The 22,809-nt window shown below is 42.8% G+C and overlaps 1 protein-coding gene across 2 annotated transcripts in view; it reads left to right on the top strand.

Moving 5' to 3' along the window:
• Ntrk2 (neurotrophic receptor tyrosine kinase 2) overlaps positions 1 to 22,809 on the top strand; it is a 342,416-nt gene that overhangs the window by 189,710 nt on the left and 129,897 nt on the right. Inside the window, exons 12-13 of one of the 2 annotated variants that reach the window (XM_028863143.2) lie at positions 639 to 827; positions 4,682 to 8,506. In XM_028863143.2, coding sequence (XP_028718976.1) covers positions 639 to 827; positions 4,682 to 4,710 — 218 coding nt within the window. In that variant the 3' untranslated portion in view covers positions 4,711 to 8,506. Of the gene's footprint in view, positions 1 to 638; positions 828 to 4,681; positions 8,507 to 22,809 lie in introns of those variants that run through there. The other variant, XM_028863139.2, reaches the window with a different exon arrangement.

Genomic DNA, 22,809 nt, shown 5'->3' with positions numbered 1-22,809 from the left:
GAGCCCCAAACTCTTCGATGGGCAGAGGGACAGATAAAAGCACATGCAGGCATGTGTCCCCACACAAGTGTGTGCACACGTGTTCACAGCTGGATTATTCTTGTTAGTCAGAGTCCCAAACTCTTCCTTGGGCAGAAGGACAGATAAAAGCATATGCAGGCATGTATCCCCACAAAAGTGTGTGCACAGGTGTTCACAGCTGAATTCTTCTTGTTAGTCAGAGCGCCAAACTCTTCGATGGGCAGAGGGACAGATAAAAGCACATGCCATGTCTGTACAATTTAGGATCACTCAACAATGAAAAGCGAGTATCAATGCTCATGGCCCTGAGAGTTCATTTAAAAACATGATGCCAAGTGCAAGTCATGAATTCCATCGGCTGCACTTACAGGGAATGCCAAGGTTTGTTAAATCAGAGTGGAAAAGGAAATTTGTGGATGTCTGGAACTGGGAATGGGGAAAATGGGAGATAAATACTCACTGGGGTAAGAGAAATGTCTTTAAAGTGGGGTGTAGTGATGATGGCAACACTCTGAGCACACCAAAACCCACTGCAGTCATGAATTTGGAGTGTATGTGAATTAAAGTTCAACTGAAGTAGTTAAACTACAGAATGCCTATGCTTCTTCCCACTCCAGGTCCGGCTTCCGTCATCAGCAACGACGATGACTCGGCCAGCCCCCTCCACCACATCTCCAATGGGAGTAATACTCCATCCTCTTCAGAGGGCGGTCCTGATGCTGTCATTATTGGAATGACCAAGATTCCTGTTATTGAAAACCCCCAGTACTTTGGCATCACCAACAGCCAGCTCAAGCCAGACACATGTAAGTACAGCTGTTTATACTTATTGACCCATTTGCTGCATAGCTGCTTAGATGATTCTGTTTATCAGGGCCTCTGACAAGGCTGGCTGGGGCTGAGGGCAGTGGAATATTTGAGGATTCTTGCACTCTTTGGCCTACAGGCTAGATTCTTTCATTGGTTACTTAGGGAATTCTCAGGGTTTGCCTCCTGCTAGGCTGGGAACTGTGGGCAGATACGGACTTCTCTTGGAATCCATTTTCCACAATCATTTGTCAACATGAAGTTATAATCAAGCATGCTTATCTGGAGAAGGATGGAGACAAAAAGCAGAAGTGTCATTAGAATGCATACACATAATTTATAGTTGACAGGCAATTGATGTAACTTAAATCTGGCTTATTGAAAGCAATTAAAGCATGCATTCTAGGCAGTCAGCAAGGCTCTGCGTTTCATACAGGTGGTATTGATTTTGGGGTAGTTCTGTATTCTTTTCTCATCCTGATTTCTAGCATGAGGCCTTGTGGAGTCACAACTGTTACACCAACAAGTATATGAGAAGGAGGAAGACGTTTACTTTTAATGATTACGCTAGCTCATCAACCTCTACTGGCAAGCATGGGCCTCTTTTCCTATTTTCTGAGCCACTGACCAGATAGATATAAAATGTGGAAAGACCTTAAGAGCAGCAGAAAGTCAAAGTATAATGAACACACAAGCTTTCTCCATTTGAATACAAGCCTACTCTCATGTATGAATAAGAGACCTTGAGGGCTAGGACATCAGGCGTCCCTGTTCCAGGGGCTCCCTGGCATTGATGAGGCTGTCCTTGTCTAGCTATATCTCTATATCCCGCCTAAAGTGCTGCTCTCCTGCACTGTTACAGAGGCTAAGGAAGACAATTATAAAGTTAGGTTTGGAGATGGATACTTTGCTGAAAACTCACTGGGGGAGGGCTGAGCAATGAGATCTTTCTGTATATAAGAAAAGAATTGTCATTTCTTTTTATTCATTTACATTTATCCCAAGGAATGTTTAAGGTTGGAGTTGGAGCTAAATATTAGGGTTAACATTACCATAAGTTTGTGATGTGTGAGACAGGGCCTCCTCAAGACGTTAGCTGAATTTGTTATCTGACAAGTACGAAAAGATGCTTAAAGATTAGTGACATCCTTGAACATTAAGTGTTGTTCAAAGTCATGGTGTTATTGATTCTAATAACTGTGGTATGGCTGAGATAAGAGGAGATGTTGTTTAGAATTAGGTATGCTTTGTGGAGGTTGGCATCACCAAGATCCTTGAGATGTCTATCTGCATGGCTATCAAATAGGAGGAAAAGGCAAGATGCTGTGGTAAGAGAATCTGGGGTCTTTCCCATCGTTCTGCCTAGGGATATCTGATCTTGACATCACTGTGCATCAGGACTAGGCTGTGTGGTGTAGTTCTATCCGCCCCAGGCTGGAGAGCTGAGATTCACTAAAATTAACATAAAGTTTGCTTTCCTTTTCAATGGCGGAGAAGTAAGACTGAATCATCAAGCAGAGACCATTGGTCCAATATGTCCAATAAGAATCAATGAACAAAAGCAGTAATAGATAGGTTAACGTGGATGGAGGGATGCCACAAGGCTTCAACCCTACATGAAGCACTACAGGCAGCTGCGGAATGCTGACTGTGGGAGAAATAGTCTTCCCCGGAGAAGAGCTCGCCAACTGATTATCCAATACCAAGTGATCAGCTCTCAAAACAATTACTTTTTAAAAGAAAAATTCCTTTATTTAAAGGGACAGTGACTGTGTGGAAGAAGCGGGTGGAGGGCTGCAGGGTTTGTGACACCACTGGCTGTCTCTCCTCAAAGTCCTAAGAGGATGTTTGTATTTAAAATCTATGGAGATTTCAGAAAATAGTTTGATTATTTCTGAAGGCCTTTTGGTTTTGTGGCTCAGTCATGTTGTGTCACCCACACTTGGACTGTAAGAGAGGAATGGAGCCCTTCACTTCCCCTCAGCTTCTGGCCTCTGACCTGGGCTCCAGACCACCAAATCTCTTTGGCTAGTCCTTCCTTACAATGTCTCACTGAGCCCTCCACCTAAAAACCCTTCTGGGCCTGGTGTCCTCAGACATGTCTTATCTTACATAATCTGAAACTAATTTTTCCCAGACATTATCTTTGGTGATTTTTAAAAACATTTTAAAAAAATCACATATCTTCCATGGATACTTTGCCAAATAAACGGGAATGAAGATTTTACCCTTCTCATCCCACCCCTACCCATGTCAATGTCATACTTCATTCCAGTATGTTCATTAACCTCCCGAGTCTGTGCCGTCCTGTGCTCTGTGTGAGTACGCCCATATTGGTGTGTGTCTGCCGTCCTAGCCTTGGGAAAGCAGCAACTTCAGCCGCTAACCATAACCTAGGACAGGACATAGTGGGTTTTTGACATCAACCAGATGTTGACCAGATGTGACTATATATTGCTGATGTATTAGTTACCAATGGATTTGTAACAAATCCATCACAGTCCTTTTTCATTGGTTTAATTTCTACCAAACTTGTATGTATATTGTTTTTATTGGATATACTTTTAACTAAGTGCTAGGCAATTTAACTAGATTTAGGCAATTTTAGAAAAATAAGCTTTATGAAATCTTTTCTTTGACTAAACAAATTACAATCATCCCAATTAAACTATTTCAAAGCTTAAACACAGAGATTGGATGTGCAGAAGTGTATCTGGCTTTAAGTCCATGAAATTCTGGGAGATTAGTTTCAGATAGGTGGTTTTTATTGAATGTCCTAAACAAACCAACTTCTAATAACCTCTCAAGAGGAGTTCTTCCCAAAAGATGCAAGGTGATGACAAAAAAAACCATTACAAGGGTTATGAATATAGCTTAGCCTTTCCCTTGTGCCCTTAAAACAAATGTCACTGAACTGTATATCACCACCATCTCTCTGAACCCATCACAGGCTTGGACTGAACACTACTATGTCTACTGGTCTTTCCTGAAACTGTATTTTATATTCAAAGACGTTGACTTTAGACTGCACATATTATTCACCAAGAGTGACGTCTGTTTCTTTTCACTGAATTGTAAGAGAACATTCTAGAAAGTGCATTTCAATATGTTATGAAGTATCTGTTGATTAGATGTAGTACTTCCACAATGGTAGGAACCAGAGGTTTTGTGGCAGTGATGACTTGACCTCTGTGGTGAGACTCATTAGACAGCCCAACTGGGTCAGCACATGATTCGACACAGTGTGATGAGCACTGACGTAGGCTGGGTTACAGAAAGGTTTTGTATCCAATTTTCAGGAATCTGGCAAATCAGTAGAGTAGGAGAGATGGGCTATTGTGGGAAAATGGCATGACATAATAAAGGCCATACTGGGGCATGGGCTTTGTAGAGAGTAGTGGACATTTATTCTTTTATTTGAATGGCTCAAGATTTCAAATGCTACCTGGGGCAAGTAAGAATGTATTAGTGCTATTCAGTTCAAGCTCATGGACTGCTAGTGCCCCTCTGAATTAGACCACAAGTATTCCCTGCTGTAAATACCTCATTTAGTAGACGATGCTTAGAAGTAGCTTGACTAAAGTGATACGGCTTTAGTACAAACGTACCTTTGCTTTAAACAACAAACAAACACCAGGATTAGATTAGGGGTCTTTAAATGATGCATAGGATTGCTCCAATGAGGAGGAATGAGCAATCATGCCCTTTGACATACTTTTGTACTAGCAGGAGCTGTGTGGTAATATTCATTCACCAAATCCAGAGATGGTTTGCAAGATTTTTAGAGCAATGTGTACAGGGCTGAATTGCTCCTGAGCACTTTCCAATAGAAAGTCTGTCTACTTTATTGCAGGGCCCAGAGGTTCCCCCAAGACCGCCTGATAATAATTTGGTATTTGGAGGCTCCTGCATCACTGCAGGAACCAAAGGAGGCTAAATCCAAGCCTGATGGAGGAGAAGAGTTCTATGGTTATCTGCAAATCCTGGCCAGACAGCATCTTGAAGTCACTCCTTAGCTTCCATAACTAGCCAAGCAAGAAGTTGCCTTCCCAGGACAAAGCAGAGTGCTCTAATGACTAACCCCTCAAAGTGCTGTGTCACTTAGACTATAGACCATCTCCTCGATCGAGCTGGATGGCAAGATGGAGCTGAGGAGCTCAGCAACATCAAGTCTGGAGTTGGTCTTTATTCAACTAGTCTGTGTAGATGTGTCTGAAAACCACAGCGTCTTACACCATGGGGTGGTTACAAACCCGGCCCAAGGGCAGCTGTGCTGTTATCTTCTCCTTGCCTGTTGAGAAAGATTTTGGCAGGGTGTGGTGGAAGCTCACCATCTGAGTAAAAAACAGAAACAAAGCATATTAACAGAAAAACTTCCAAATCATGTCTTGAGCTGATGGGTGGGGATATGTTTTATCCATAGACTTACTGTTGTTCCTAAAATCATGTTCGTTTGTTTTTTCCAGAGCAGTCTTGTAATTTAGCTAGGATCATAGGCCTTGTGCCTAAATTTAATTGAGATTGTCTCTCATACATACCCTCAAATATTTGTCTTGAAGAACATGCCCTGTATGCACACCTAGGGCTAGCCACTCCCAGGAGCAGATGCATAGCAAGACTTTTGAAGTTTATTTATTTGTTTTGGAGGCTTACTTTATTTTCAACAAAATGGACATTTATCACCTCCCTAGACTCTGTGTGTCCCATGTTTCTTCAGGTATGTTTCCCCACGGGTCCTATGCTTGTTAGACAATTGCACAGACAAGCACAGGCTCACTATCCAGCAATGGTGCAGGAAATCGGGTACTCTGAAGAGAGCGGTTGTTTGAACAGTAGTTGAAAAGTCACAGAGAGTCTGAGTCCTATCCCTCTTAACTGCTGCGTCCACTTTGTCATTCTCCTGCCAACAAAGCCAAGTGGGAGTTTTCAAAAAACTACAGAGGTTTTCAACACATTTGAAAAACTGCTTTGAGTACTCATGAGCAAAAGTTCTGAATTCTGTTCAGGGCTCCAGAAGCTCATGACATCAGAGCGATGGTCCTGAGGGCTATACATGCCCTGTCAGACTTCAGTGCTGTGGTCCATTTTGGTGGTCAGGGCTAGGAATTACAAACAGGTAGATACTGATTTAGAGCTTACTCCTATCTTTGGCCTATTTTTTTCTTTTAAAATACATTTTCTTCTAAGCATTTAATTGGCCAGATAAAAGCTGCTTTGGGAACTGGTATTGCACCCTGGGAGGCTATGGCCTGCACTTTAACCAGAAGTTAAGTCTGTTTTGTCCAGCACAAGGCTAGGATGGAAAGCACAGTTCTTTTAGGATGCTTAGAAGTTGCTTTGTTTATGGCACACTGGGTTGACAACTCATCCTGCGGGGGTGGCCATGGCACACTGCTGCATTCTGTAGGTGCCAATATAATTCTCTGTCCCCTTTGGTGCCATGGACCCCCATTGCTAAGTACAACAATTTGATATTAAATTCACTCTCAACTCCAAAGGAAATGGTAAGAAGCTATCAAATAATGCTTTAATAAAAGCAACTTGTATCCCCTAGAAGAAAGGAAATGAATACATGCTGCATAATTACATCTAAAGTGTAAGCCATATCACAAACTTCACTTGATGAAGATTTCTTAGCGAATGACTTTCAAGCACATTCATAGCTAAGCAAAATCATGTTTTTGGCATTTCACCAATGGGTGACATTGTTATAAAAAATGAAAAAAACACCAATTATAGGATACTTAGGCCTTCTGGAGAAAACATTCCAATCCTATACTTGATAGCTGAGAAACAAAAACAATAGGGATTATGCATCTAGGTTGGGAGACCCTGATTTTGCTCCTGCATCATCAGCTGCCAAGATAAACACATTGGCACCCTGAACACATGAGCATTGTCAGTCTGATATATCCAAATCATCAGTGATGCTCTGGGGTATCCCAGATGCATTTGTTTACCAAGACCGAGCCTGGCTGGGGCATCTGCATCAACAACATGAGCCTAGTCAAGCTGCATCTCTTGCATGTGCCAGCCAATCACGGACCAGAATCAGCCTAGCAAACACAAGTATAAACCAGCAGCCTGCCCCATGTTACTAAGAAGCACCTGCTACCCAGAAGGTCTGGACAGCTGAGTCTCCCTTAAGTACAGGGGCACAACTAGAGGTTGTGAGACCCAACCCTTTATCAACTGTCCTGAAAGTCTACAATTTCTCCTTGTAAAATACGGTTGGCTCTGCCTTACTGGTTCTTCCACCACGGCTGGTCTGCTACTAGGACCATGTGTCATACTGGTACCCACCTTACTCCCTGTGGGGCAAATTGTCTCCCTTTATGTTCAGTGAGGTTGCAATATTGCTTTTATTGATTTCTTTGGTTGTCTTTTGGCCGTAACTTCTTTCTTATATAGGTGAAAAGACTTTGCAATGTCCCAAAGACAAGAAAAGTGTGGGAAGACAAGTCATTCTTCATGTGCTCAGATCACCATGAACAGAGACAGTTTTAGCATGTGGGTTTAGTCTCTAATTTGGAGAGCTTCCTCCAGAGGCTGAGGCAGCAGCCCAGTGCGATGCTTCGTGTGACCCATTCTCTGCGGCTGTATCTGTTGCTGGGGAAATTCTATATGTTTTGTTGATTATAAGCACTTGGCTTCTTGTGTGGATGAAATAATTAGAAGATCATATATATCAGAAAGTGAAAAGGAGTCTAAGTATTTGGGTGACTTTCCATCCTGACTCTCTCAGGACTGATGCAGTTCCTTCAATAGCACCAGTCAGTTCTAAATCAGGAGAGGCTCAGGCAAGCCACAGTGAGTTGGTCATGCTAATTGGTACAAACTTGGTGATTTTTCTTTCTAGTAGGACAGAATTATGTCTTAATCACCCAAATTGCCTTTAAGTGTCCTAAAATAAGATAATTTGAATTAAAAATTAAAAATATAGTAGAAAACCTGAAAGATGCAAAAAACAAAGATGCCGTTTTCAGTCACCTCTAGTCCCATCAGATATAACTGGCATGTTTGTACATGAGGATGTCTGGTCGCATGAGCAGCCTAGCTATCGAGCTTTGTGTGCTCCTGCCTTTATTCATGGTGGGCATTGTTAGTACTTCTATAAAGTGGGTTTCCTGGCAAGTCTGGAAGAAGCAGCTGGGTGTATTTCTTTCTAATCTGCTGCTTCTAAGTTGCTTGACAACACTCTGAGGTTGGTGCAGAGCTGGGAGCTGGGCATGGCTGACATACCAGGTCTGGTTGAAAGAGATCTCAAAGTCAAGGGAAGCGAAGGTGGCTCTCTCATGTGCTGAGTGTCACAGAAGGGATGGGCACAGTGTTGTGGGCTAGGAAGTCCTGGAAACAAGAGGCACTCTTGTTCTGACTAGGCAAACTAAAAACCTGTGTTCAGGGTCAACAGGAGGTGATTTCTGACTCTCAGTATTTTTGTTCCTCAGCTGAGGCTGGCGAGCACTGTGGTCTCCTGTTCTCCATCTAACTCTACGTGGCCAGCTGGCCCCTTGCAGGCTGAGTCTATAGAATTTTAAATGGCCAGGATGGTTACATCTAATACATTTTCAGTATCTGAAAGATTTCTTTTCTTCCCCTCAGTATCCCTGAGTTGAAAAAGGACCTCCAGTGGGCTGGGGTGTCCATTCTGATCGTTCAACCTTACCTAAATTTAATGGAGCTAGCTGCCCAGATTTCCACATTCCTTTCATCACTAAAGGTTTCCTCTTATGATGCTTCAGGAGTCTGCTCTCAGACTGGGGTTCTTGCAGCAAGACCTGTAGTCAATAGTGTGGCATACAAGGGTATTTTGCTATTGATATTTTCATAATGACACTATCAGAATCCATAAGTTCAGAACAAGAGGTTCTCATGATGTGCAAGAGATTGGATCTGTGTGGTGGTTTTGAAAAAAGAGGTAGGAAAGGATCCTAGGAGAAACCCAATGATATCAGCCTACACTTGGACTATCAGTTACTACCTGTGGGTAGATGTCAATATTTTTGTTATTCTGTTGCTCTTGTTTAGTGCATTTACTTGGCTATGATGTTGACTGTCCCTATGCATTGAAACAGAACCCAAGGTCAGATGATGATGGCATTTAGATTGAGCACCACACAGTCCTAATGTCTCAGTAGAGTAGTTGGTACAGAAAGATCAGGACACAGTCTTAGGCTGTGTAACTTTAACAAAATAGCAAGTCTTCAAATTAGAGAATATTTTTATGAGAGGAGATTACAAGATGTCACTACAAAGATGCCAGCTAGACAGTTTTGCTACAGAGTGATAGGTTTTCAGGTTAATTGCTACTTTCCTGTCTGATGTTTCACCCTCATCACAATGCTTCACTCTGGATTGGCCTCTGGTCTACTCGCAAGGGAAGAAGTGGTATGTCCAGGGCAGAACTGAGCCTTGCTTCCTACTCAGAACCTTGGTCAGCAGAGCTGACAGGTCTCAGGTTTCTCCACCCGGAGTTCACTTCCTGTCTTACTCTTTCTTCCTCTCTCCCTGTCTTAGCGTTCACGATGATACTGGCCCTATTTCTTCCTGGTTCCTAGTTCCATCAATGCCATTACCTGAGAGCTGTAGAAACAACTGTGAATGGATATCACCTCACTGAGAAGGCCGTTCCTTGTTTCCCAGGGCAGTCAGCAGGGACATATTCAGGGCATTTGTTTTCAAAATCTTTGTTGTGGGTGCAGAGCAAAAATCTCCTACTTCCCTGTAAGGCTTTTCATATCTTAGCACCCTACACTGACCTTCAGAGATAGATGCTGGTTTTGAGACAGGAAAATGTCATGTTACAAAGAGGTTGGTGATCTAGCTGGCTAAACCTTGGCATTCCAAACTCCTGAACTTCAGGGAGGGAGACAAAGACTAATAGCAAAGGGAATAAGGTTATCTCCCACTTCCTGAATTTCCCTTCTCTGGTTTGCACACACTCTGCTATTCCTTCATTTTTTTACCCCTCAGTTTTTGTCAATGTGGATCTTAACGACATTTGGGTCTCGTCGTTGATAAACTGGAATTGTCCCTCAAGCTAAGATCCCAGGGTGAGCTGCTTTTATTCACTTTGACAAAATTCATGCTGTCCCTTAGGAGGCCTTTGCAGCAGTTTTTACCCTAGCATCAGGAAGAGCTTTAGTGTGTGGAACGGGGTTGGTTTCTAGATTTGGTTAAGCTATTCCCATGCTGTATCCACATTTGAAGAGAGAGCGGGGTTTGAGTGGAAGAGTATGGGTTAATGCTCCTCCATGAGACCCTTTTGGTCACAGCACTAAATCTAAGTAATGTTGCCTCCTCACTGTGGGCAAGAAGAGCTCTGTACTTCTTGAGCAACCCCTGCCATTTTGTAGGTCTGTCCTCTGGGGCTCCACAGGTTCTGGTGAGACAGGGTCTGGGTGTGGGTATGGGTGCGGGTATGGGTCGGACAATGGCGTGACTGAATGTTGCTTGACTTTATTTCTAGCTCTCATAGTTCATGCAACAGAGTGGACTCAAAACACGTGTACTGTCTTACTCTGTTGAGAAACTCATGCTGGTCCACATGTATGTGTGTGTGATCAGTGGAACATGGAATGCTTTCTCATATTGACATGCTTATGCAAATGAGAACTGTTTTACTGGCATTTGTAATGTTGATCATTCAGAGTCAAGCTCATATACTAATAAAGACAAGAGCGTCAGATATGTGGTCTTCAGTGTCTGCTTTTGTCCACGGTTGGGATTACTAAAAGCACCCTATACAATCCCCTGAAAGTTGTCTCCAGTGGTGACAGAGTTGTTCCCTATAGCCCCTCCAGATTTCTTTCAGTCTCCTCAATTTCCTTCAGATAGAACCACCCCTGGGAGGTGGGCAGACTGTCTCCTGAAGCATGAAATTTAGAAGGATGCCAAAAATTGCTGCACTCGAGAAATAATATTTACATGCCACATTTAAAGGATGATATGTAAAAGAAAAAGTCTGGGGTACAAATATCAGAATTTTAACTGAAGGCATCCATGGGGCTGGCGGGAAAGGGGAGGATACAGTAGGATCACAGTCTGATCCTATCTTCCTGGAAATGTCTGATTGTTTTCATACTGGACATTTGCATTCACTTGTATTCTTTAACACTGCATTGAGCAACCATTTACTTCAATGACTGGAGACATTTAAGAATCTCCCTTCCGCCTCTGGCCTGGATCTAATGTAAACCCGTCTTCTGCAAAGTTCTGTTTTGTATACACAAGCAGCTCAGCTGATTGTCCGTCAGTCTTCTCTCCCTTCCTGTGTCCCTGATCTAATTGTTCTTCCATACTCACCCCACTTCCCTTGCTCAGTCCTTGGAGAGGATTCCCTGATGCCCCTTTGCTCAGCCAGTGTTAGCATCTGCAGCATGGCCTGCCCTCCACAGCTTACTGCAGTATCTGTGGATGTGCATACTTATATCACTGCATTAGAAGACCTCTTGGAAAGGATAAAATACTTGGAAGGTGGGTTAGAAAAACTTTTCACTGAATTTTGGGAATGATCTGTGGAAGGGATCAAGTAAAGCAGTAAGTGAAATTCTCTAAGAGCTATTACACCTTGTCTTGTTTCTGCACATCTGGAGACTTAGATTCAACCTTGCACCAGCTAGGTTAAAGATGCAGCATTGAATTTCAGGTTACTCTACACTCACCCTGCTTGCCCCTTCAGACCATAAGCTTCTTGTAATGTCTGTATTCTCTCCTTTTAAACTACCTGTATCTAATATATACACACCTTTCCTCTCCCAGGCTCAATAGATTATATTTCACATTAAAAAAAAGATAATCACTCAGTGCCTCAGGATATATCTTTTAATCCATACAACAGATGAGAAAAATCAAAGAAAGATTAGGGGAGAAAAAGGTCTCAAATGTTCTCCCTCGTGTGTGGGAGAGTTTTTGTCCTGGGACTCCAGGAGTCAGGCTTTGCCCATCCTGTGCAAAATTAAATCCTAGACGTTTCTAACTCTGCCAGAGGAACTGCAGCATTAATGCTGTACCTCCCATGTGAGCTCGTAGAGATACTGGAAGACACTCACCTCCAGACATGATGGCTGAGGGATGCCTCCTTGGCAGGTAATCAACCTGACACCAGAGGAAAGGGCCCAGTTAGTAGGCAGGCCTCAAGACCCCACTGTAAAAGGGTTGGCATAGTCTTCCTGCCATGCCGTGATGGTTTCTGTCTCACTAGAGCCATGGTTCTCAACCTTCCCAATGCTATGACCCTTTATTTAATACAGTTCCTCATGGTGTGGTGACCCCAACCATAAAATTATTTTTGTTGCTACTTCATAACTGTAATCTTGCTACTGTTGTAGCAATTGTAATGTGAATATCTGTGTTTTCCTATGGTCTTCAGCAACCCCTGTGAAGAGGTTGTTGGACCCTCAGAGGGGTTGCAGCCCATAGGATGAGAACCACTGCACTAGAGTCTTTGCCAGAAGTCCTATAGTATCGAGACAGCAAGTCTTTACTTTCGCTTTTTGCTAATTAAAATCATGTAATTTTCCCCCCTCTCCTTTTATTTTTGTGCAAAACCCATTCTGAAAGTTTTGCCATTTTTTCTTCTGATTTTTTTTTTCAAAAGTGACTTTAGTCCTTTGCAACTAGCATGCTGTGCCTCCTGGATCAGCTTGAGATCCACCTCAAGAATCATGTTTGCAGGAGCACATTGAGCCGTCCCGGGCTATGGAGTTTCTCTGGGCAATGCTGTGATGGCCAAGCACCCACAGCCCCTGTTCAGACCAGGCTTCCCCTGCAGGCCAAGGGAAGCGAGTGGCTGAGCCTGTGGACAGACCGGCTTCTGAGTGTCTGGAAAGGCACATCAGTGGGTCTTGGGAAGACCCTCTGACCCTCATTCTCTCACATTCCCAACTACCTCACTGAAAGGCATACACCATTTTGTCAGCCTTTAGGGAGTCTCTTTAAAAACACAAGTGGCATTGACAAGTGACATTATTTCCTGAGTGTAACTAGGGACTCCATAAAGCCAGGGGACACCAAGGGATTAAAAGTCTGAGCACTCTACTGTGACATGTGTCCATGTGCAGACACTTGCATGGGACTTCTACTTTGCATTTGTCTTTGGATAGTTAGAATAACATGTTTTCTCCCAAACTATCACTAACAAGTTGTTTCTGGGCTTGGAAAATGTAGGTGAGTCCTGGTGTCCAGGTTAACCAGAATGAATAATTGTTTAATGACTCAGAGTTTAGTCGCTTATTTATATTGATAACTTAGAAAATGCCAGCATTGGAATCTGAACTATTCAATTTCAGTTCAAAGTCCATTGAGACAAACACAAACACAATATAAGTATTGTTGACTGGAGAATCCCAACCCCCTGGGCCCCTATTCATTCACAGCACAAAGCTGCAGATGTGGTGATGCCCCTGCTTTGTGGAAGTGCAGTCGGAGAGAGACATGCAGAGACTGATTAAAAGGAGGCTTCAGAGGAAAAGGGCTGAAAGATTCCAAAGAGAATTTTCTGAGTTCTTCCCCTCCCCTGGGGGTGGGGGCTGTGTGTTTGTATGTGTCTAGATACATTTGCCAGTGTGGAAAATTTTTCAAGTGAAATGAAATAAACACATCTCTGACTAGTACGACTCTGTAGGACCTTTAAGAACAAAACAGTAGGATGAGGACAGGGCGGGGGCTGAGGGCAGGGGCTGTGGACGGATCGGATCAGACTCAGTGCTGGAGTCATGCATCTGCTGGATGATGAATGTCTAGTCAGGAAGTTGCGTCTTACCCGTAATTCAGTGGCAATGCTCACTGGCAAAATTGAAACTGTATGTTGAAATAAAGACGGATTGACAGTTTTGTAAGTCCATAGTCATGGGCTGCTCAGTGAGCAGACAAGGACTTTGACAATTCCCCTCCAAGGACAGCACCTGGTAGGCAAGTTTACAGCCGTGGAACAACACATATATACATAGGTGATCCATCTAGCTTCTCTTCTTGCTACAGTGTTGGGGGACATCTTTACCTCCCTGAGCTTCAGGCGTGGGTAGCCTATAATTCCAGCAGCAGCAGAGGCTAGACCAGCTTCCCTCTGGAATTGCATATTAAACCACTGCTGTGGCCATGCCTGTTCACAGCTGAGTTTAAAGTTATCTTTCCTTATTCTTTCTATTATACCTCCCAAGCCACTGGCATTTGACGGTTCTCCTGTCTAATTCTGTGAACTGGGTTTCAAATATGTTTTGCATACTAGAGAACAATTTCTCAGAGGCTGCACATTGAAGTTCTAAGTATTCTTCCATCTGGAGAATAGGTGGGATGGGGGACATAGAAGATTCTAGAAGGAAACCCAAATGAATGAGGATGTGAAGAATAACTATAAAATAATTTGGGGGAAAAAAAAGAATATAGAAGAGACCATATAGACTTGCCATATGAAAAGAGACTCATATGTACGTGACCTCTGAGAAATGATCATTAAGAGGAATTGATGTCAGGCCACAAGAGATGGCTGTGTGAGGGGTTGTGGGAGCCTGTTAGCAGGAAGAAGATCAGAAGTTTCCACATAAAAGCAAAAGCCCCTAGTGTCTGTCAGATGGTTCCTTCAAGATTTGCACTGACTAACAGAATTACAAGTTTTAAATGTCAGCTGATATTTAATTTTGTCAGCAGCATAATAATAACTAATATTTATTATATAGTTCAAACATCCTAGCATCTGGGAGATGGTGAGATGGTTCAGTTCAGAAAATGCTTGCCACTCAGACATGAGGACCTGAGTTTGGATCCCCAGCACCCATATAAATCTCCAGTTATTACTGCGGTATGCACCTATAATCCCAGCACTAGGGAAGGAGAGACAGGAAGACCCCTAGGCTTGCTGGCCAGTCAGTCCAGCCAAACTGGTGAGCGATAGGTTCATGAGAGATCTTGTCTCCAAGAAAGGTGGAGGGTGGTTGAGTAAGATACCCAGTGTTGACCTCTGGCCTCCACAGGAACATATACACATGTGCACCATACAAACAATGTGCATTTATGTATACCACATATAAAAACATGTTAGCGTTTCTACATTGTACTTCATACCAAATATACAAAACATGCTAGCATTTCTACATTGCACTTCATATATTTTTTAATTTGATTTGTACTGTGGCTCCACTTAATGGGTATTGTTGCTTTAACTGCATAGAAGAAAATAAGTCACAGAGAATTTAAACAAGTTGCCCAAAGGTTTGCAGTTAATAGGCTGAAGGCCCATGATTTGAATCTTGTCATTGTGCCTATAGAATTCATTCACAATGCAGTTCTGTACCAGCCCACACCCCTTCCTGTTCAAGCAGTCTTCATTCATGATTCCCACCACACAAATCATGGATTTGAGGGAGTGAACATTGAAAAACTTGATAAGCTTGTAGGATTGGTAATCTATCTGAAAACTTGTCTTATCTATAATTTAAATCAGCAATTTCTTTTCCTACTGTAAAAGGTCATTGCATTCTAAACAGTTTGACAATGTGAGCTTATGGTGGGAGACTCCAAATATAAAGGCCGGTGTCCTGGGATGTCACTTTGATGGAGAGACACATGGTGACAACCATATTTCATTGGGAGGTGATGGCAAAAGCAACATTGTGCCTTTTTGCTGGAGGTTTCACCCAACTTATTTCTTTTTAAAAAACACAATAAATGTACCTATTGGAGAGAGAGAGAGGGAGAGGGAGAGAGAGAGAGAGAGAGAGAGAGAGGGAGAGAGAGAGAGAGAGAGAGAGAGAGAGAGAGAGAGAGAGAGAGAGAGAGAGAGAATGCATACCTGGAGATTCCTTCCAAGAACCAAGTCCTTGTATTTGAACCAATGTTCATTAATTTTGATTGGCTAGAGAACCTACATTGTTGCAAATCCCCCCATGGCTCAGACGTTTGTCAGGTCCAGGGATGTATTTTTCAGACCACACACAATGTAGAAAGAAGGTGGAAGCCAGGGATACTGGGTGAGGCAAGCAGAAGGTTCCCTGGGATGAGCTTGTACTTCTGTTAGCAGAGACCTTTTCACCGGACTTCTCCTTTGCTGATATTTTATGTTCTCTTTGGTCTGCGTTATTCTCCAGGTTTCCACACATGAAATTATTTCACTGGTGATGTTTAGCACACAGAATTTATGATCAGGAGGATGTAATATGTAGGAACAAGATGTCCCTGTTCTTTAGGAGACAGTTGTCACTCCAGGCACAGCTGTAGTATTTCAAATGACTCTTGCTTCTAAACAATCACCGTGAAAAAGGACTTGGATTACTTGAACTATTTACGAGTTCAGGGCCCTCTATGCACTAACAATGCAATTGATTTGAGAAAAGGGGCCAAAAGTAACAGATGAGATGGAATGCCCATGTTTATTTTTCCCACTAACACTTTATAAAGTTTCTAAAATGCAGTAACTTCTAAACTTGTCTTTGAGGGAACAAGATAATGTGATGCCTGCGCACCCTGGACAAAAGGCAGAGATGTTCACATGGTCACATGAGGCTCACTGTGTCACCTATTTCTAAATCAAGATGGTTTAATGCAGTCACATTACAAAGGAAACACAGAAAAGTCAAGTTCACCAACACAGTTGATTTCCTGCAGGGGAACGTGCCCGTGATATGCGATAGCAAGGGCCACATGCTGGTGGTTGTGTGGGTTCGGCTTCATGTGTAAGGTCACCAGCATAGTCCTCCCTCCCCACAAATTCTTCAGTTTCTTTGGAAATTTCCTCTACGGTGATTTGATCTGTGTAGAATACTGTAAGAGGAGATAATGGGGCTTATGGAGAGAAATGATTGAATCACTGTGTGCCAATAAAAAGTGTTCAAATTACATTTCACTACATAATGAATTCTGGTTCAACTTACTTTGACATAAATAAGATTGGATAAGAGAAACCAGAAGTAAATCAAATAAATTAATAAAACCATCAGAGTCCTTTCAATTTTGTCCCCAGACAGTGTCTGCTTATTTGTATAATAAAACCTGCTCTCACCAATTACAAGCCTGGCATGTCACTCTGTAGAAAAGAAAATAACTTCAAGGGAGAGTTTGGATATTCTGTGTCTTCACAGAAATACTAATGCTCTTTTTGAATATTGGAGAGGTGAAATTTGAAAACTAGGGGAGTGAGCTACAACTTTCAACTAAAGATTAAACAACAACAACAACAACAACAACAAGATTTTAGATGTAGATGTGCACGCAATACTAATGGTTAGCTGTTCTTCATATTTTCCTAATTATACACATTTTCTGAGCAGGAGATTTTGCATTTTGTCTAGACGGAGGCTCTGTCTCCTCCAGCATAACATGTAGCTGTATTTGTGAGTCTTGTGAAAACTGTATTTCCATCTTAGCTGCCACTTGTAGAGTCCTTATCTTACTCTACAGCCAGGGGAAAAACACAATTTTCAGATTTAGTGTAACCATGGATTTCTCATAATGCTTAGGGTGCATCAGCAATTTGTTAGGCACCATTTACCACATATATGGAACACTGATTACACCATACACAGTGCCAGGAAGAGTGATTTGTAGGTACTTCCTTTATTCAGTATCTACTAGCACAGTCAAGGTAGTTTGCAACCACTCTATTACTTGTGTTTCTTGGTATCCATGCTTGTTTTCCAAATGTGATCATAAAGCCACCAAGCTAAATAGAGAACATGTAAGTTATGTGCTAGATGTGTTCAAGAAAAGAGGACTGAATGGACGAGTCCATCTCTTTATTCTTGAATTAGGCTAGGACTGTAGGAAGAAACAATGTGTTGATTAACCTGGGGTATTTCGGCTAGGTAAACATGTGCTTTATGACTCTCTGGAGTAGAGATGGTCACTGCAGCCCTTTCAAGCAGCTTCATCTTCTACTTTATGATTGAGGTTTGTCAGATTTAATTACTTGCTACATGGCAATCCAAAAATCAGCAATTAATTTTCTGATAATCCCCTAAAAGTGGGTTCAAATGACTCACTTAGGACAGAGTTGGGGGTAGACACATATTTCTAGATCTTCTGACATGGTCTCTAGCTGTTAGAACAAAGTTTGGCAGAATTGCTATGACTTCAGAAGTCTTGACTTTTTGCATGAAAGATGATTTAACTGAACCACATCTGGTGTTCTTTGGCTCAAAGTAAATCGAGCATGTGTGAAATGAACTTGAAGCAGGCTAGAAGGGACTCCCTTTCTACATCATGTGACGCACGTAAGAAAGCCCTAATGTGAAACTAGATGCAGATTAGTTTAGGAATCATTGGCACCCGGAGAACCAGGAGAAATACTTTCCTGTGAGATTTATTGGCATCGGTGTTCAAACATGATTTCACAACTGCGGACCTAAATAACTATGTGCTTCCTTGTCAAGGTTCCTCTGGCACACGAAAGAGCCGAAAGAACTTCAGAGAACTCAAAAAAACATGTGCCTTAAATATAAGACTTTGGCTCTCTCAGGTGGACTGCATGTTTCCATTGATATAGGTGACCATGGCAAAGAATTTCCTGTGAACTCTGTGAAAATATTTGCTCCCACACAAAGAAATTGCTTCAGAGAGAAGCCAAGGCTGGAGCGGGTCACAAGGCACGAGCTGTGTTCCTGTGCTCTCCGTTGAGAGCAAAGGTTCAATTTAGAGCGAAGTTAGGTTTAGACCATGAACTCAGGGGAATTTGTCTCCATAATTCAGGAAACAAGTGACCCGCCTCCTTAGTCCCCAACATTTGGTGGTTTGGGGAATGTAATTGCTACCCGCCACTGCCTGGCCTTGGACGTTAGAGCTACTCATTAACCATCACCTAAACCTGAGACTCCTGGCCATGCTCGATGTCGCCACTCAGACCTGGTGCCTCAGACTCCTTTGGCCAGCCCTTGCCTTGGCATGGAGTTCACATTCTATTTTTGCTTGTTTATTTTTTTTCTCTTCCACTGCTCAATAGCACACAAGGGCTGTCTCTAGGGTGCATATGCTGAATGCTTTCTCTAGATATTTTGAACGATAAGATCTTTTTCCGCACATTCACCCCACCGTCTCCTGTTATGTTACCTTGCTCTAAATGCTTTTCTCCTTGGCTTGACCCTTCTCACTAGCTCAACATAGCTCTCCTTTCTAGATTTTGCTTAGTCTTTGCTTCCTGGACCTCTGGGTACTTTTCACTGACTAAGATAAAAAGGAGCCAGAAGGAGCCAGGAAACAGATGTATCTTGGGTGGTGTGTGTCTTCCAGAGATGGAATTCGAATTCTCCTTATGAAAGGAGCAGTGAATGGGTGTAATTAGGCTGATGAATCAGTGAAACCTGGGAACTGAGTTTTCTTGACTGGCTTAATGAAAAGCAATAGCTATCGGTTTTCACTGGAACACACAGAAGGTAAAGCAAGAGCAGGGTTGGAACAAAAGGCAGGATTCGGCGTGGGCTTGAACTCCCTTTCCAAGAATAAGCTTTGCTTGGGTGGAAAGTGTGCTCTGAAACAAAATGAACAGTCACCACAACCAGGACGAACCAACGATTCGTGGCACTTTCTGTATTTGGTTTCACATGTTGTCATCATTCAGGAAGCACAAGGGTTTTTGCAGAGGCCTAAGCTGGCATTTCATAATCAGCTGTGGAATACTGCTCCTTTTCCTCTCAGCCCCTCAAGCCAGGCACTTAGTGTAGGTCAGTTTGCAGGGTCAAGGAATTTTTAGGGGTTGACTTAAGGTTATCTCTCATCAGCCAGCACCCTCCCTTGGTGATGTGACTCTGGCCCAAGGCCTTGAAACTTACTCACCTCCCAGAGAACAGTGAGAACTTAAGCAGCCCCTGGAGGAAGGATCTTCCTGCTTAATGCAGGGAATTGAAAACACAAATATTCTAGCAGCATTTATGACAGCTGGTTAAGACCTTAGGGCCAAAGGATGTGTATTCCAAAATGATTTTGCATCCAGACTCATGAAAAAAAAGCTCTCGCTGGAACTGAAGTGGAAATTGTGCTGAATCCTTCTTGTAGTGGTAAGTTCAAGTCCAGAGAGTGGCCAAGATGCTGTTGGCCACCTTGACCATCAACACACAGTTACTCTGCTCTCTGCAGCTTTCTGTCAGTGGGGCAAAATGCCTGAGAAAATCAACTTCAAAAGAGGAAAAGCTCATTTTTCTACAGGTTTCAGCCTGTGGTCACCTGGCTCTGTGAAATGTGTGCTGGGGGGAGGGGCCTAGGGGAGGGGCCTAGGGGAGGGGCCTAGGGGAGGGGCCTAGCACCGTGGCTGGAAAGGCATGATAGTGCCAAACTGCTTGTCTCACATTGAAGACAGGATGTGAAGAGAGAAAAAAAGGAAGGGGCTGTGGTCCCAGAGTTTTTATATAAGGGTTCACCTCTGCTTACCTAATTTCCTCTTAACAGGCTGGTCTGTTAAAGAGCCAGCCTCAGCAACACTGTCAGCTTATGAGCAAGCCTTCCACACAGCAGCTCTTGGAAGCGTTTATGGCCCAAACCACAGTGCCATCCCCAACACCAAGACTGTTCTCTGATTGATTCTGAAGGCAAGGCTTTCTCCCGTGGTGAAAATGTGTTCTTAAAGTGTGGAATGGAAGGGGATGGGGGGGGGGGGTGTCCTACATTTTTTTTCCTCAAAAGAAAGCTTATTTGTTAGTGTCAGTGAGGGTTCCAATTTTCTCCATTAGAAGAAATGGAGGACAAAAGGGACACATGGTCTTGTTTTCTACCTTATTTGATTAAAATTTAAGTAAGTGCTAGAAGAAATGACAAAACATTTTTAAAAGACACACAGCTTCTTGACAAGACACAGAGTAGAACCGGAAAGGGAAAAAAAACCCAAGCTTCTTACGTTTCAGTCATTAAGAACACAAACAAGCCAGCTAGGTTCAAAAATGGGTTTGTGTCTTAGGGATGCAATTGACAGACTATAACTGTTCTAGACAGACAAAGACAAAGAAAGGCTCTTACTTCTTTTTTTTTTTTTTTTTTTTTTTTTTTTGGTTTTTCGAGACAGGGTTTCTCTGCGTAGCTTTGCGCCTTTCCTGGAGCTCACTTGGTAGTCCAGGCTGGCCTCGAACTCACAAAGATCCGCCTGGCTCTGCCTCCCAAGTGCTGGGATTAAAGGCGTGCGCCACCACCGCCCGGCAAGGCTCTTACTTCTAACATGTCATTTATCGTCTATTTTCAGACCTAAACATGTTATTTTCATAACACTATCTCAGCCAAACTTCACCTTCCAGTAATTTCTCATGAAAAAGTAACACATGCAACGTTCACGTGACAGACTCACAGACAAGTAGAAAATGACAAAGAGAAGACCTGGACTCAAGTTCCTCTGCTTCAGACCTGAGGACCTCGGGTAGCCAGATGTCTAGACACCAACCCTTGGAAACGCAAGGCCTAATCCACACACACTGTGAAGTCGACTTCACCCTAGACTGCCTCTTCAGTTATAACGGCAGAGGGACTGAGTCTGGATAGGACGGCTCAGGTTATAAAAGCTATTGTGGTTGATTCCTTCATCTTTTGGCTGACCACCTCATTGATGAACTTTCCTCATCCAGCATGATGCACAGCATTCATGCAACATTTTTGGCTTTGTTTGTTATTTGTCGTGTTGGATGATGATCTTGGAACATTTACACTTGACAGGCAAGTGCTCTACCACTGAGCTATAAACCCAGTCCCAGCTCCAGCAGTATCCTTTCTGTCTCATAAGTATTTTATAACAGTTACAAAAACTCTTTGGGGTGGGGTTTAGCTGGAGAAATGGTTTAGCAGTTAAGAGCACCGGCTGCTCCTGTAGAGGACCCAGTTTTAGTTCCCAGCACCCACGTGACAGTTCCCAAGCGTCTGTAACTCTAGTCCCAGAGGATGTAATGCCCCCTTTGGGCCTCCATGGGAACTTCATGCATGTGATGCACAGACATGCCTGCTGGCAACATAGCTATTAAAACAAAACAAACACCTTTCAGGCTGCAGCAGATAGACATTCAGCTGAATGGCAACACACTTGTCCAGAATGTCTAATGTTCTGAATTTCTCCCCATCAACATAAGAAAACAAACAAACAAATGAAACATCCTGCTTCCTATAATTCTCAAATACTCCTGATGCTTTAGCAAAACTCAAAAGTACTTGTATATTGTAAACTTGGGCATTGTTTTCATGCGTTATTGATAGTCTATACAGTGGTCTAATTTTCTTTGTCATCATCAGAATATTAGTCCATTTAAAATATCTACTTTTATTATTTTAATTATATGTATATATATATATATGCACATGAGTGTGGATACCCAGAGGCCAGAGACACTGAATTGTTTTGGAACTGTAGTAACAGGTGGTTGTGGACTGCTTGCCTGAGACACTGGGGCCTGACTTTAGGACTTCTGCAAGATTAATATATGTTCTTAACTACTGAGCCATGTCTACAGTCCATAATAATTTTTTTAAAATACGGGTTCTTATTATGTTGTCCCAGATGGCCTGGAATTCACTTTGTAGACCAGACCAGCCTCCCAAGTGCTGGGATTAAATGTGTATACTGCCACATCTGCCCCTTGGTTCATTTTTAAATTGCCCATAGCCTCACACCATAGACTCGGAGTTCTACAGAGTGGTTCATTTGGCACATAGTTCTGTGTGCTCGGGCACTCTCATCCGGTGCTGTGGCTGTCTTGCTGGCACAAGCCTGAGGTGATGCTGGGGTTACTCAGTGAGAGATCCCGCTGCCCTGTGTATGCTTGTGCTCAAGGCTGCTCTCCCTCTTCCTCTTATCAAGCTACCAGGACTCTATCACAGAGTATCAAATGGCTATCTAATCCTGATTAGCCTCCAGGGGCCCCACCTCTAAACATGATTGGATTAAGTTCCATCCACTCACAACGTGGATTAATTTTCAGCACAAAGTGGAGGTGAACCATATTGGAACAATAGCAAGTAGGATTCGGCTCTAAGGAAAAACTGTATATGCCGTCATTGATAGTTTGGAGACAGGAGCCTTAAATGACATGG

Source organism: Peromyscus leucopus, chromosome 5 (genome assembly GCF_004664715.2).
Source record: "Peromyscus leucopus breed LL Stock chromosome 5, UCI_PerLeu_2.1, whole genome shotgun sequence".
Lineage (NCBI taxonomy): Eukaryota > Metazoa > Chordata > Mammalia > Rodentia > Cricetidae > Peromyscus > Peromyscus leucopus.
Note: the sequence above shows the minus strand (reverse complement) of the source record. Positions and strands in the feature narration are given on the sequence as shown.